Consider the following 13,636-nt stretch of genomic DNA (forward strand, 5'->3'; position numbering starts at 1 on the left):
ACGTGCTCTGCCCTACCGAGACAGGCTCTGAGTGCTCTGCACGCTTAGGGTGTGCTGGAACATGGAGCCACTTGTTTACCAAAGCCAGCCTAACTCTGTGCTCTCCCTTAACTCTCATGGTTCTGGCTGACTCACGATGCTCATGTACCAAAGCACTGCAGCCACAGTTGGGAGTGTTTCTGTGTAGCTGGGTCTCACCCCTGAATTCACGCTGGTGTGTGCATTCCTGTAGTGCCAGGCAGAATGGAGGCCCTGGAAGAGAAGGAGGAAGTGGAGAAACCACCAGAAGATGTGATCTCTTTGAATATCAGTGATTTCCTCGATGAGCTGGAGCTAGATGCGGAGGAAGCCTCTGCCCTAAGTGATGAATCGTAAGTCTCTGCTCATGGCTGGGATGAGCAGAGATGTTCCCTTTGGGCCCCACAGGGTGATTGCACATGTGTGGATGGCACATGTGGTCCCCTTGCATGGTGATGGGAGTGAGCAAGTTTCTTGTGCTTGATGAGTTTGTCCAAGAGTGTGAGTGTGCAAGTAAGATAAGAAAACTCATTTGGTTGTACATCTGTTCACCGCTGTATAAAGATCCTCCGAGACCCTGGGTGTATGTCAGTTTGCCATTGCTCCAGAGATGCTTGGCTATGTCAAAATCATATCCTTGGATAGTGCCCCCATTTTGTACCTGTGAAACAGGGAAGCCCTGCCATGTTTTGATATCAGATCATCCTGCCTGTATTGCTCCTGGCTTATTACTTGTGTCTTTCTGCCTCCCTCTTCTACATAAGTGATTTTGACTGGAGCTCCATTGACACATCCAACTTACCATCTTCATACAAGACAAATTCCCAGCAGGAAAATAAGCTGCTTCAGCTTGCTGACCATTTCTTCCAGCAGTACTCTCACCTGTGCCCTGAACGCAAGCCGCTCTTCATCCACCCGCTCAACGAGTGTGGTGTGCAGGTATGGGTGGGTGGGGCTGGGCCACAGCACAGGAACACTTGGCTTCCACTGTGCCAAATGCTGTGAAAGAGCAGCAGCCCCTCTTGGCTAAAGGGAATGGGAACCTGCTGGCTGAACCCTCAGCCCCTGAGCAGGCACACAGAACCCCAGGAATACCATGGCTGTCCACATTCATGAGCCATATAAATGTTGGTGTTGCCATGTAGGCTGCAGTGTGATGCTTAGGAAACAGGAGAGACCACAGAAACATAAAGGGAAGGAAAAGAAATACTTGAACTAGATAAGGCTCAGGCTCAGCCACAGATAGGGATCCAGAGTTAGGTCTTACTCTGAACTTCACCGAAGTTACAGGGAAGGAGTAAATGTGGAAGTTTTTGGTCTGGTTTTGTTTTCTCTGGACCCAAGCTGCACAACTATTGTCTAGTTTGGGACCTGATGTTTCCCCTCTGTGCCCTGGGCACCTGGAATTGCTACTTTGTACCAGCTTTTCCCAAAATTTGTTGTATGATTAGCATGCAAGGCAAAAAAAATGCTGGAGGATGTAAAAGCAAGAAAAGGCAGTAGTGATTTGACTTGCTTGAAAATGAAGAGAAGAACTGGCTCACATCTGGAATGTGTCTGAGATGAGGATGAAGTTTCAGCCACAGGCAAGCAGACAGCCTCCCAACCCCATGAAATTTCCATCTTGGAACTGGAGAGATGGGATACTGATGCTGTTGATATGCTGTAGAAAGATCCTGAATTCCATCTGCAACATCCAGGGGTGGTCTGAGGATGGCTTTGGAGAGGAGACTCTGCCAAGGGCCTGTTGGCTAACCAAACTCCTCTTATTGCTCTACAGAAGTTTGTGAGCACAACAGTGAGGCCAACCCTGCTGCCTTACCCAGACATGTACTACTGGTCAGGCTGTGCCAGCTTTGTTTGTGACTACCTCATCATGGAGCCCCTCAAGTGCCCAATCACACCGGTAAGAAAGGGGCTGCAGCCCCAGCAGAGACAGAACAGAGGTGACAGAAGGGCCTTTCAGCAGGACACAGTGGGCAAGTGCCAGTGGCTGGGATCACAAAGGTCTTTGACACTTCCACCCTCCCCTCACTATTTAGGCAGCCCCCTGGTTTTCCTAGACCCTGTGCATTCTGTTGGATCCACAGTCCCAGTGCATGTGCAGTGTGGTACCTTTTAAGTAATTAAGCACCATTTCTTCAAGACCAGACCCTGCCTTCAGCCAGCCCAGGTGAGCAGCTGGAGCACTGTGGGAGGCAATGGCTGACAAGTCTCCCCTCTGAAAACCAAGACACTTTGGAACAGAGGAGAACATAAACCCTAGGGAATGATACTTCACCTCAGTGACTTGTTCTTAGGAACTTTTTGACATTTATATTCCCATATCTGGGTATATTTTGGGATGAAAGGAGATTTCTAGGTTAGCAAAAAGGGATGATGCCAGAGCTGGGGCAAATTCTTGATGAGAATCAGCCAAGAGAACACACTCCTTGCTAGCAAGGACTGCAGAGTGACCTAAACAATCTACACCAGGCACAGGCTGTCCCAAGAGCCCCAGGGCCTCAAGAGGAGCTCTGGCACTTTGAGACTACGCAGAAGGGATCTCCATTTAGCAGGTGGAGACTGCCTTGATCACCTTAGGTGATGTCTGAGAACTGAGTGGGATTAGAACCTCTCTCTATGCAGTATGTGTGTAGTGATACTTTTTATTGCCAGAAAGAGGGCCAGAAAAGAAATATGTTTCCTCCTGTGAACTATAATTTAGCTTATGGGTGTTTTCCTTGGAAGACCTGTAGACAGAACAGCAGGAGATAGAGGGATATCCCATTCCAGAATTAGCATTAGGTTTTCAGCAGTTTGATGAGTTTGTAATTTCCTTCCTTTCCTGTGGTTAAATTTGTCACGAGATTTGAGGTCAGAGTTTCCCCAGATCATTTTGGAGGGGAGTTTTAGAGTCAGTGGCTTTTAAAGAAATGTTGCATAATAGATTCCCATAGGGTGCAGGGCCCAGGGATGTGGGCAGTGCCTCTCTCTGTCTGGTGCATGTTTCAGCTTCACAAGACAAGCACTGTGATCTCTTTCTTTCAAGCCCAGCTCACTCTATTCCCCAACCACCATTCTGAAGTACCAGCGAGGGAACTGCTTTGACTTCACTGTGCTGCTGTGCTCCCTGCTGGTGGGGGCTGGCTATGATGCCTACTGTGTACATGGATATGCCACCCTCGAGATGTGCTCCCTGGACCAGACCCAGGAGCTGTGCCCACGGCTCAGGAAGCCCCCAGAGGTGAGATCTGCAGTGAGTGGGCAGAGAGGAGTCCAGCACACATGCTCAGCCTGTTCATGTCAAGTGAGCTCCAGAGCTGAGCTAGGGGAAGCAGCTTCAGGTCCGCACTGGGTTTCAGTCTGTATCCACCAAAGGAATCTTTTAAATGTTTTTCTACAGCTCATTACAAGGCTTTTTTGGCTTCACTGAATTTCTGCTCACTGGGTGCAATATTGCAAACTGCCAAGTGTTGGGAACGGAGAGGTACCTGTAAGCCATACATTTACTTCCTTCTCTTGATCTCTGCTGGGTTTCACAGTAATACCCTGCTTTTGCAGGTACCAGAAGAGGAGGATCCCAACAAGTACAGAATTAAGTACCCTTTAGAGCCACAGAGCCAGTTTGTGCTTCAGCAGAAGGCCAAGAAGGAGGAAGAAACTGAATCCACACAAGAGGAGGAAAGAGAAGAGGAGGTAGTTGTGGTGAGTTAGTAAGGTCCACCTTCCTGTGAGCTTCAGGAAAAAGAGGTGAGACACAGGTAATGGCTGGCCAAAGAGAGGAGCTCACACCCTCCTCTGTGAAGTATGACATGACCTTGATCATGGCCATGAGCACTTGGCCTCCAGAAGCACAGTGTGTGCTGGCACAGTAACATGTGCTGGGTATATACCTCACTCTTAAAAAGCATTAAGAGCCTGGAGCTCTTTAGAAGTAGGCAGAGGAAAGGATAAGATTTCCCTTGGGTTGGAATAAAGTGTCAGTGAAATGGCAGTAATTATTGCTCTATCCTCTGTGCTACAGGAGGTGGAAAAGCCCAAGCGAGACCCTTTGCATGGCTTGCGGGTGCACGCCTGGGTTCTGGTTCTGTCTGGGAAGAGGAAGGTTCCCGAGACCTTCTTCATCAACCCGTTCACAGGAAACCACCACAGCACCAAGGATGAGTGCTTCCTTGGGATTGAGAGCGTCTGGAACCACAGGAACTACTGGGTGAACATGCAGGACTGCCGCAAAGGCTGCAAGGTAGGGAGCCCTTTGCACCCTGCCTGGCACGTGAGGGAGAGCTGGGCTCTCCTGAGTCCTGGGGAAGTCCAAAACCAATACTTGGACTTCCAAGTCCAGTTTCCACGTAAGCATTCCTTGTGTCGGTTTTGGTCATGTTGCTCTGATTACATAGACTATGGAACTACTCCAGGGCATCCCAGACTCTGAGCTAGCAAATACAGATCACATCTATTTAAACTCTACAGTGCAAGAGTTTTAGCTTTTAAGGCTGGCTAGGCACTCCTCTCAACAGCTTTTGAGGCAGAGGATGTTTTGGGTCTGTCAGGCATAGCTCAAGGAAGGTAAAATCCTGATTCAGCTCTTATCACACCTCAGCTGCCCCCCAGCAGACACAGAGTCTGGGAGGTGAGGGTCTGAGTTAGATCAGCTTGGGGCCATACTTGCCCAGAGGAAGGAGGCAGAATTATTTCCAGCAATTTCCTCTCATCTGAGGAAGAGGCACCACGAGGAAGGGGTTCTGCAACCTCTAGGCACAGGGGCAGTCTTTGGGGTCCCACCAGCCAGCCAAGGATTTGAGGAGCTCACCTCCCTGAGGTCCAGATCTCTAGAGTTCCTAAAGTCTCTGACACCTAGCCATGTTCAGAGCACCACGACATATTGATGCAGTGGTCAAATTTAGTGTAAGGCCCTTGGCAATGCCCTGTAGTTAAAAGAGTTTTTTCTGTATGCCCTAGGAGCTCAGCTTTGACTTGAGTGATCCTTTCTGCTGGGAAATTATGTTTTCAGAGAGCAACAATGCCTCTCAGTTGCCCACAGAGTCAGCCGAGAATGACACAGATGACATGGTGAGTGACCCAAGCGATGCTCTTGAGCACTGGGGACCCTGTATGGAACCAGTGTGTCCATAGTGAATATCTGCCTGCCTGCTGCCCTCTCCAGGTCACATCCCTTCTACTCTAGCCAGGTTTAGATTCCTTCTCAATCTAGGAGAGTTCTGGTGATTTCTGAAGCAGGACTCCAAGTGGTACTTTAGGTGCCATAAGTGTCTAGGGATCTCTGTAAGCCTCCAGTGCACTGGCCTTTGGGCTGAAATAATTTTAAAAAATAAAATCCAGAATGTGATTTTTGTGGACATTCTTTCTATGCTGGTCACCTTCCCCTCCTGGCTGCAAGGTTAACCTGCCAGACAAATGCAGAAATAATGTGTGTCCTCTAAAATACAAAAAATGCCATGTACTAGAAGCACAAAATGTTGTCATGTTGGGAGAAGACAGCATAATAAAATAGACATTGCACCCACACAGCAGGACAGAGGAATGCAAATAATAATTCCCTCCTGCTATCTACTCAGCCTGTGCCCATAACTGGGAAGCAAAGAGTCCTCCAGGGTCTACATAAAATAATCTGGTGATTGCCACATTCCTTCCCTGCCAGCATGAGCAGTAGCCAGGAAAAGATAATTTCATCAGGCTCGAATAGGGATGTGCTGTTGTAGCTGTTCCATGGTGCTCACCAGAACACAGCCTCACACAAGCTGAGCTCTCATCACTGCAGTTCACCAGGACCAAAATGCCTCCTGGCACAGTAAGAGATGCTGCCAAAAGCACAAATCTCTGCTTCTGTTTCAGCAAGAAGAGGAGGAAATAGGCATGAGCTTTGAGATGCCACTATCATGGGTAGACCGAATTAAGGTGTCTTGCAGAGGTAGGTATTTGCCTTTTGCTTGCCTCCAGCTTACCTTTCAGTGGGTTTGGGATATTTGCCTGTCTCACTGGGTTCTCCCTTCAGGGTGATCAAACAGTGACAGTGAAGCACATTAGGTGAAGGCCACAACAGCTATTGGTTCCAGTGGCTGCCCTCAGTGCTGCAGTCTCATCTTCCCCCCATATACACACCCCACACTGTGTTTTCCTGCCAGCTGGGAATTTTGCCTGGGATGGTCTTTCTCTTACTGCTATGCACAAGGAACTGCTCCTGCATTATCTCTGTTTGGGGAGAGAAAGAGTTATTATACCATTATAACATTAATGGACAACAGGCAGAATCTGAACAGCTTTATTGCCAGCAAACATGATAAATGCATAATGTCCCTTAGACCATGTTTTTTTCCCCTTTTAAATTCTTTTTTGTTTTTGGGGTCTGAGTACAGAGGAGTCAATTTGTCTGACATCTCTCTTGCCCACTGCAGAATATGAGAATCCCTTTCCCCGGGGGAAGAAGGTGATCCTGTACGATAAAGCCAAGCAGGAGAAATGGGCGGCGTATGCAAATGCAGACGGGCTGGTGGAACGCCTCACTGTCTACGCAGACTCAGAGCGTAAGAGGGATGAATGAGCACACCACACACTGAGCACACAGCCTGGGCCATGCTGATGGAAAGAGGGAGGTCGCTCCCTTTCTGCCAGAGTTTCTCTTGTGCTTTCTCATTTTCCTTTCAGCTTTGTGGGGGAATTATTTACTTTATCCTCAAACTCTTAATCATGCTTAGTCTGTGGAGCCCCTGAACTTTCCAGCATTGCTAGGGCTTTTCATAAGAGTTTGAATCTGTTTTATACACCAGTAAAACTGTTCAATGTCACAGGTCAGCTGCTTGGATTTTCAGTCTTCAGAGAAAAATGGAAGACTAGTTGGATTTGATCCAAGAGTGTCACTATCTTCATTTCCTCATTGGTGTCAAAAGGGGCCACAGAAAGGGGCAGCTACAGCCTGAGGATGTCTCTGTAGTTGAAAACATTCTTTTTAACAGCTGGTTCAAGAAACCACGCAGATTCCTAACTGGACATACAGTGTCCTGCCCTCAGCCTTCTCGGATAGTGTGATGCTCCAATCTCCTGACACCATTATTAAATATTTGGGATGGAATTTCTCTTGTCTATCCATAGCCCTTTGCTGTGCCATGTTCTATTCCTGAGTTCATTACTCTAGTTCTGGTTGATGGAGAGGAATAGACCCTCTTAGGGTATAATTCATCTACTCAAATGTAGATCAGGATTCACATACAAAATTCCCCTTTGCACAGGGGCAGTTCCAGTGGCCGTACTGTGTCCACTGAGGCTGTATCAGGAGCACAGGGTGCTGGCACAGATACTGGGAGCCCATCAGAATTTTTCCACCTCCAACAAGGTGACCTAAGGTTGCAAAATGACTTGTTTCCTGCCAGGTACTGAAGAACTGGAGGTGAAGGAATGGTTCAAACACCGAGAAGACCTGCTGTATATGAGAGAAGTGGATCATCAAACACTGCTGATCACAGACCATTTTAAGCCTGGACACCCCCTCCTTCTTAAAGGTATTCCAGCTCATCTGGGCAGCCACTGCAGCTGATGGGATGTCACATAACTCCCTTCTAGCCAGTGGCAACAGCCCAAAGGCAAAAGGCAGGCGGGACTGGATACCTGTGGAATATATTACCTAGATAAAAAAAAATGATCTCCAGTGAAGAGTATAGAATTGGGTCGGTGGCTTGCAGTCCTGGGCTGTGCTCCCACAGCTATGTAGTTTTCTATGTGTTAGAAAAATACATAGTTTTCATATGTATCAGGGGGATACATTTCTGCTTTTATCAGCAGAATCGACAGAAGCTGAAACTTTCTCTTTAGGATTATGTTTGTTCTCTCAGTGTTGTGCAGCTGGGGATAACTCCTGCATCAGATCTGTTGCTAAAGCTGAAGAAAATAAAACACCCCCTGGCCATGCTCGTGTTCAGTGTATTACAGTTGCTAACTCTGAAATTGTGTGTGATTTGTCCTTAGCTCACACCTACACATCACTGGAACCTGAAACTGGGCACACAGTGGAGTTTTACCACACAGCACGAGTTGATGGCCTCTGGAAACGTTTTGAAACTGCTACAGAGATGACAGAGTACTTCATGGGGCGGGAGGACTTCCTGCACATGCGGCACATAGAGTTTGGTGAAAGAGACCTGGGAGTGGAAATGGCTGGAGTCACAGCTGAGGCTAACGCCCGGCCCATAGTGGTATGGCCAAGGCAGGAACAGAAAATATGTGTCACTGTGATATTTAAACTATGCAAAACATACTGCCTGGAGCTGCAGTTCATTTTCAGTAGGCATGGCTGAGGCTGATGTCTCCAGATGAGACATCCAAACATTGTTCAGCTGCTGTGTCTCACAGTTGCTTCCCTGACAGAGAACTACAGTGTGAGCAGTTGTCAGGAACTGTATTGAGCAGCTAGAATTAAACTAGGAAACTAAGGCTTGGGAATTGTGTGTCAGAGGAAAGAATAAAAAAGTGAATATGATTTCAGAACAAAATTTTTGCAAGATTTCAAAACTAGGAAGATGATTTTGTGTGCTGAGCTGACACCAATATTGTTTTAGGTTCCTGAATTGTCCCATTGCTCTGATCTGTTACAGGCAGGTAATCTTACTCTTCCTCTTGTCAGGTCTGGTTTGCAGAACAGAAGGAGAAAACCTGACATCTGGCAGTATATATGGCTCAGACACTTCACCTGCCAAGACAGAGCCATGCAGTGGCCTGTCTTTGGATCAGCACCAAACATGCTACCTTTTCCTCCCCTGTCTTGGGAGAGGTGGGAAACTTTGCTTTCCTCCAAAATACCACAAATCCTGCAGGTCCCTCAGGCAGGGATGCATCCCAAGCTAACTTGGAGTTTGGAAAGCATACTCTGCTCCACAAAAAGGAAACTTCCGTATTGCTTTAAGCTGCTTTGTGGTTGGGTTGTTTTAAGAAATAGGCAAGAACAGTAGGACCATTGGCCAAAAAGTCCAGGCAGAAAAGCACAATTTTGACCTTGGGGTTTTACCCAAATCTGTAAATTTCCCAGTTTTGTGTTGTCTAAGTTGCTTCTATATCTTTTTTTCACCCTCCATTAGGAAATCAAGGAGTATTTCCACAGAAACCCAGAAAAGCCTGCTGATGAAGATGTAGAGGAACGTGTCTTTATGGTCATAGACGATGTCATCCAGCTGACATACCACCTTGAACTCCATGACACCATTGCCTCAAAGGTGGTTTTCTGCAGAGTAATAGGGAGGGAGAAGAGAGAAGATGAAATCTTCCTGAGCAGAGAAAACACTCTCAAATACCAGGTATGAAGATCACAAGACACAAAGGTGAAATGTCAGTGAAAGAACTACAAACATGACGTATTCCATACTGCCCTTCTACTCCACCTGCACAGCTCCAGGCTGACAACACCCACAGCCCAGGAGATGCACTGCCATGCTGGGAGTGATTGAGAGTGCAGGACATAATGTGACATGGCAGGCCTGCTCTGGCCATGCCTGAGGTCATCTTCTCAGATTTGGTCATCAGGCAAACTCCACATCCCCTGGGATCCTGCAAAATGTAGGTTCAGCAGCTGTTGGACTCAGTTCTGTAGATTCATGGCAGGGAAGCTGAACTGTCCTCTGTTGTTCCCTCTTCAAAAAGAGCAAGAACAGAGCCGCAAAGGCAGACACTCTTTGTTCTGGTTCTATTTCTGCTGTGGACTTCTTGGGTCCTATCATTCCTTAAATATCCCAGTGTTTACTCTGCAGATGCAGAGCAAGATGCTGAGGCAGAGATACATTGCAGATAGATAGATAGATGGATAGATAGACAGCCTTAAATAAAAGATATTCCCAAAGAAGTGGAGTGCTGCCATTAAGGCAAATGATCTCATCGGGGTGAGGGGTCACCTCAGTAACCTCAGCATCAGTGTGAGAGTGTAACCAGAGGCAGAAGGCTGCCAGTAAATTCTGCAGTGATGCTGTACAATTACACTTAGGAAAGCCAAACAGAGAATACAAAGTAGGGGGTTTTTTTCATGTTATAGGGTTTTTAAAATTCCTGTTTCCCACTGGGGAGAATACTCAGAATAGCATTACTGGAATCCCATTTTTTTCATCTCTATTTCTGTACATTCCTATTCATCTCATTTCAACTGTAAAACAGCAGCATCAGCAAAATGTGCCATCTGGTTCACATTATTGATGGATTCTAAATCAAAATGAAGTGTGATAAACCCATGCTGACCGTGGGTTTGATGTTTCAGTGATGGAAATGAGTGCTGCTTTACTGGCTGTAGCAAGATCATGCCAGTTTCTGCCAGCAGAGTACCTGATCTGTGCACCCAAGCAGTGCTGCTGTTTCTCACTGAGTTATCTGCTTCCAGCCCTGGTCCTCAGAGAAGCACAAGAACATGCGCCATCTCTACAACCTGCTGTGGGAGCTGAGAGCAGAACAGAAGGATCTGAAGCAACTAGTGCGGGACTCTGAAGCAGAGGTAACAGGGAGGTGTTCACAGAGTCAGAGCTGATCAGGTGTAGAAATAGTTTCATGCCTCCTCAGCATAAACTGTTATAAAAGTAAGACAAAGCTGCTGTCCTTGCTGAATTATTATGCTTGCTACTGAGGCATTGTTCAGTGAAGATGTAGCTGTAATATATTTATGCAGGGTCACACACTCTCCTGCTCCTGCTCTTAGTCTTCCTTCCCTGCAAGGAAACATTTCAGAGAGCAAATGACAATTTATTAATTGGGGCATCTGGAAGCCTACCTGCCATTTGCCCAGGAATGAGGCCAAAAAGAAAGGATATTGTATGTAATGCTGTATCTAGTGGCTAGGCATTGCCAGGAAACCCTACCCAAAATACTGAAGTGACTTGTTGCATGAGCAGCTGTAGGGAAATACTTCGTAAAACACTTTGCTTGTACTGCTGATCACACTGACTGGTGCAACAGATCCATGTTCTTTGTAATTAGTTCATGATAAATATAATCATTCTAGCAGATAGAGGCACAGCTATTGGATTTCTTTTAATGTTTTTTTGAGGAAGATAAATCCCTGAAGGAGCTGCAGAGGGAATGCTCAACTACATTAACCCAGAATATTAGTAGTAATTAAGAACAACTTTGAAAAAATCTCATTTTTTCCTCAGAAATTTGAAGCTAGTTCACTTTGACCTCATGAACTACCTTTCCAAATTTCTCAGTCTCGATGTATCAACAGACAAAATATTCCCATTGCTTGTGCTGCATATCCTATATAAGACAAAGAATAAGACAAAACTATCAGTGCCATTTCTAAACTAGTGCCAGAACTGATTCCAGAAAAGCTTTATCAGTTAAATCAGTAATTGTAATCAAGAATTTCATACACAGTAGCAATTTAAAATTAAGACTATGAGCTTGATCTAGCAGGATGTACACATATTTGCAAAGATCTATATTTAATGTTATTCTACAATTCTTGTATGCAGCATCTGCTCTGTTAGCAGGTCAGGCTTCTAAAGGTATGTTCATTTTGTGGGAAAGCTGAGGGGTCTTTCTTCTCATTTCTTGGAAGATGTTAAATATTTTGATGGTCCGTGAGGATGAAGAGGCCAATATTAAATTGACAGTTTCATTGTACAGCACTGCAAAGAGAGAACAACAGCATGAAGCCACGGTAGGTAAACTTCATTAATGTCAGCATTCAATGCATGCACTCAGAGAAATCCAGAGTCAGCTTTTTCTCTGTCAGGAATTATCTCTGAAGAGCTTTTAATATCATTAAAACATATTGGGACAAATCACAGTTTGGTGTAAGTCAGCACAGCTTCAGTTGCTTTTCCAGGAAAATATAACATGGTTGTGCTATGGTCACCTCCTGACTTTCTGGAAAAACTTGCACCACTGAGAAATATTACTGTGTTTTGTTTAGTTAATAAAGAAAAGAATTAAGAATGATTAGTTGATAACAGGGATTATGGGGGGAGTATTTTAACAGAGTCATAAATATGTCTGTATATATATAGATATATGTATTTTTATTCGTAATTAGCATGTGAGATCAAAGAACAAAATAGCCCCAGGGTCAGATGCAGTCCTTATCTCAATCACAGATGATTTGGTTCTCCAGGGCTTCTTGACTCTAGTGAGGCAAAACATTTGGATTTGCTGCCTCTTCCCGCTCCACATTTTGATTCCCATTGTTTTCTTCTTCTCATGAGACCTCATCTCAAACTTTTTTCCCCTCTCTCAAAAATAAATCAGCTCCAGTCTTTTTCCTTCATCTCAGCTCTGTGAATTGTGATTTTACTCCTCACTTTCCTATTTCCCTGACTGCTGGTTGCTTGTTCCCTCACAGGTGCTGGAAGAGGAGCAGAGGAGCTCCCAGAGTTCCTTGGAGGAGAGTCAGTACATTGGAGAGGAGGATGAATCCGTGGCCCCCCACACTGCAACCAACTCCACGATGTGAAGTGGAGCCTCTGCAGGGACTGGGAATGACTGCCTGAGCACGGCACGTTTACAAGTCAGCCCCATGGCAACTTGGAACAGAAACTACTCTGTGAAATGCTTTAATCCTTGTCCCACTGCAGTTTCCCTCTGATTTCCCCCTTCCTGTTCTAGGGAAAAGCAGTTGGCACAATAGAAAAAAACATTCTCCTAAAGAGGTGCTGCTCAGGAATCCTTGCCTGGCTGGGTACCTCGGGCATGAATAATTTCTTCTTTCCTTTTCTGGAGCTGCCTGCAGTAAACAGTTCACTATGATCAGATTTGCAGAGATTTTAATAAATTTGCACCATTCCACACCTTTTCCTTACCCTATTTTTTTCTAAGGCCCATCTGCAGCTACATCAGTTGTCTCTTCATGAAATTCCACGTTTGAGACTTGAGTCTGAATGAGACCTTAGCCCTGAGGTCTGCTTCACAAGGGGAGACAAACCATGCACAGTCTTTCAGGGCTTTTCTCTTCCAAATCCACTCCATAGCTGCTGGCAGCAGGAGTGGGATTATTTGGGAATACGGATTCTTTTCCAACATAATATTTTAACGAATTTATAAGTCAGTTTTTCATAAGCAAAGGCTTTGAACTGGTGAGTTCACAAATGTAACATTTCTTTGACCTGATCTAGAGCCCTGTAATGACAAAACATTGCCCCATATAACACTGTGGATATGAACTCATCAATGTTAATTCAATACCAGAGAAGACACCAGAATAAAATAATTTAAAAATCCTTTTATAGCCATTAGGGATACAGCAGCTGCCAAACCATCAGCAAATGCATATTACAGAATCACAGAACATTAGAGGGTTGGAATGGTCTTTAAAGATCATCTAGCCCCAAGCCTCCTGGTCAGGGGATTTCCCTGTAGTCCTCCAAGGCCACCTGTCCTCGTATCCACTTCCTGAAAGTTTCTTTTTCCTTTCTGATAAAAAATTTTTCTTTTCCACAGTCGCATTTTTTTTTTCTCTGCTGCTCAGCAGCTTCTTATCCATCCAGGAAAGCCTCCTGGCATTCTTGCCCGATTTCCCTCTTGTCGGCATGCATCGTTCCTGAGCTTGAAGTCTATGATCCTTGAAATTCACCCTTCATTCTTAGGTCATTATCAAGGAGCAGCGTCAAATTAATCGGATTTTTCTCTGTTGATGCAGTAATTGGTTTCAAAGATTCCG

General features: G+C 45.5%; 1 protein-coding gene across 1 annotated transcript; it reads left to right on the top strand.

Moving 5' to 3' along the window:
- The first annotated feature begins 243 nt into the window (after positions 1-243).
- DRC7 (dynein regulatory complex subunit 7) lies at positions 244-12,942 on the top strand. The gene is made up of 15 exons (XM_009090730.4): positions 244-371; positions 783-957; positions 1,799-1,924; positions 3,050-3,244; positions 3,562-3,705; positions 4,025-4,243; positions 4,960-5,070; positions 5,854-5,929; positions 6,414-6,542; positions 7,386-7,514; positions 7,978-8,204; positions 9,084-9,299; positions 10,367-10,477; positions 11,540-11,641; positions 12,323-12,942. Exons 1-15 carry the CDS (start codon positions 244-246, stop codon positions 12,431-12,433), a joined length of 2,199 nt encoding a protein of 732 aa, XP_009088978.1. The 3' UTR covers positions 12,434-12,942.
- Positions 12,943-13,636: the final 694 nt, after the last annotated feature.

The sequence above is a fragment of the Serinus canaria genome, chromosome 11 (genome assembly GCF_022539315.1).
Source record: "Serinus canaria isolate serCan28SL12 chromosome 11, serCan2020, whole genome shotgun sequence".
Lineage (NCBI taxonomy): Eukaryota > Metazoa > Chordata > Aves > Passeriformes > Fringillidae > Serinus > Serinus canaria.

Excerpts from the sequence above, each read along its gene's own strand:
- DRC7 (XM_009090730.4), top strand. The coding sequence starts at position 244 with ATGGAGGCCCTGGAAGAGAAGGAGGAAGTGGAGAAACCACCAGAAGAT. Across the intron at positions 4,244-4,959 it reads ACTGCCGCAAAGGCTGCAAG|GAGCTCAGCTTTGACTTGAG; the intron begins GTAGGGAGCCCT and ends TGTATGCCCTAG. Across the intron at positions 9,300-10,366 it reads AAAACACTCTCAAATACCAG|CCCTGGTCCTCAGAGAAGCA; the intron begins GTATGAAGATCA and ends ATCTGCTTCCAG.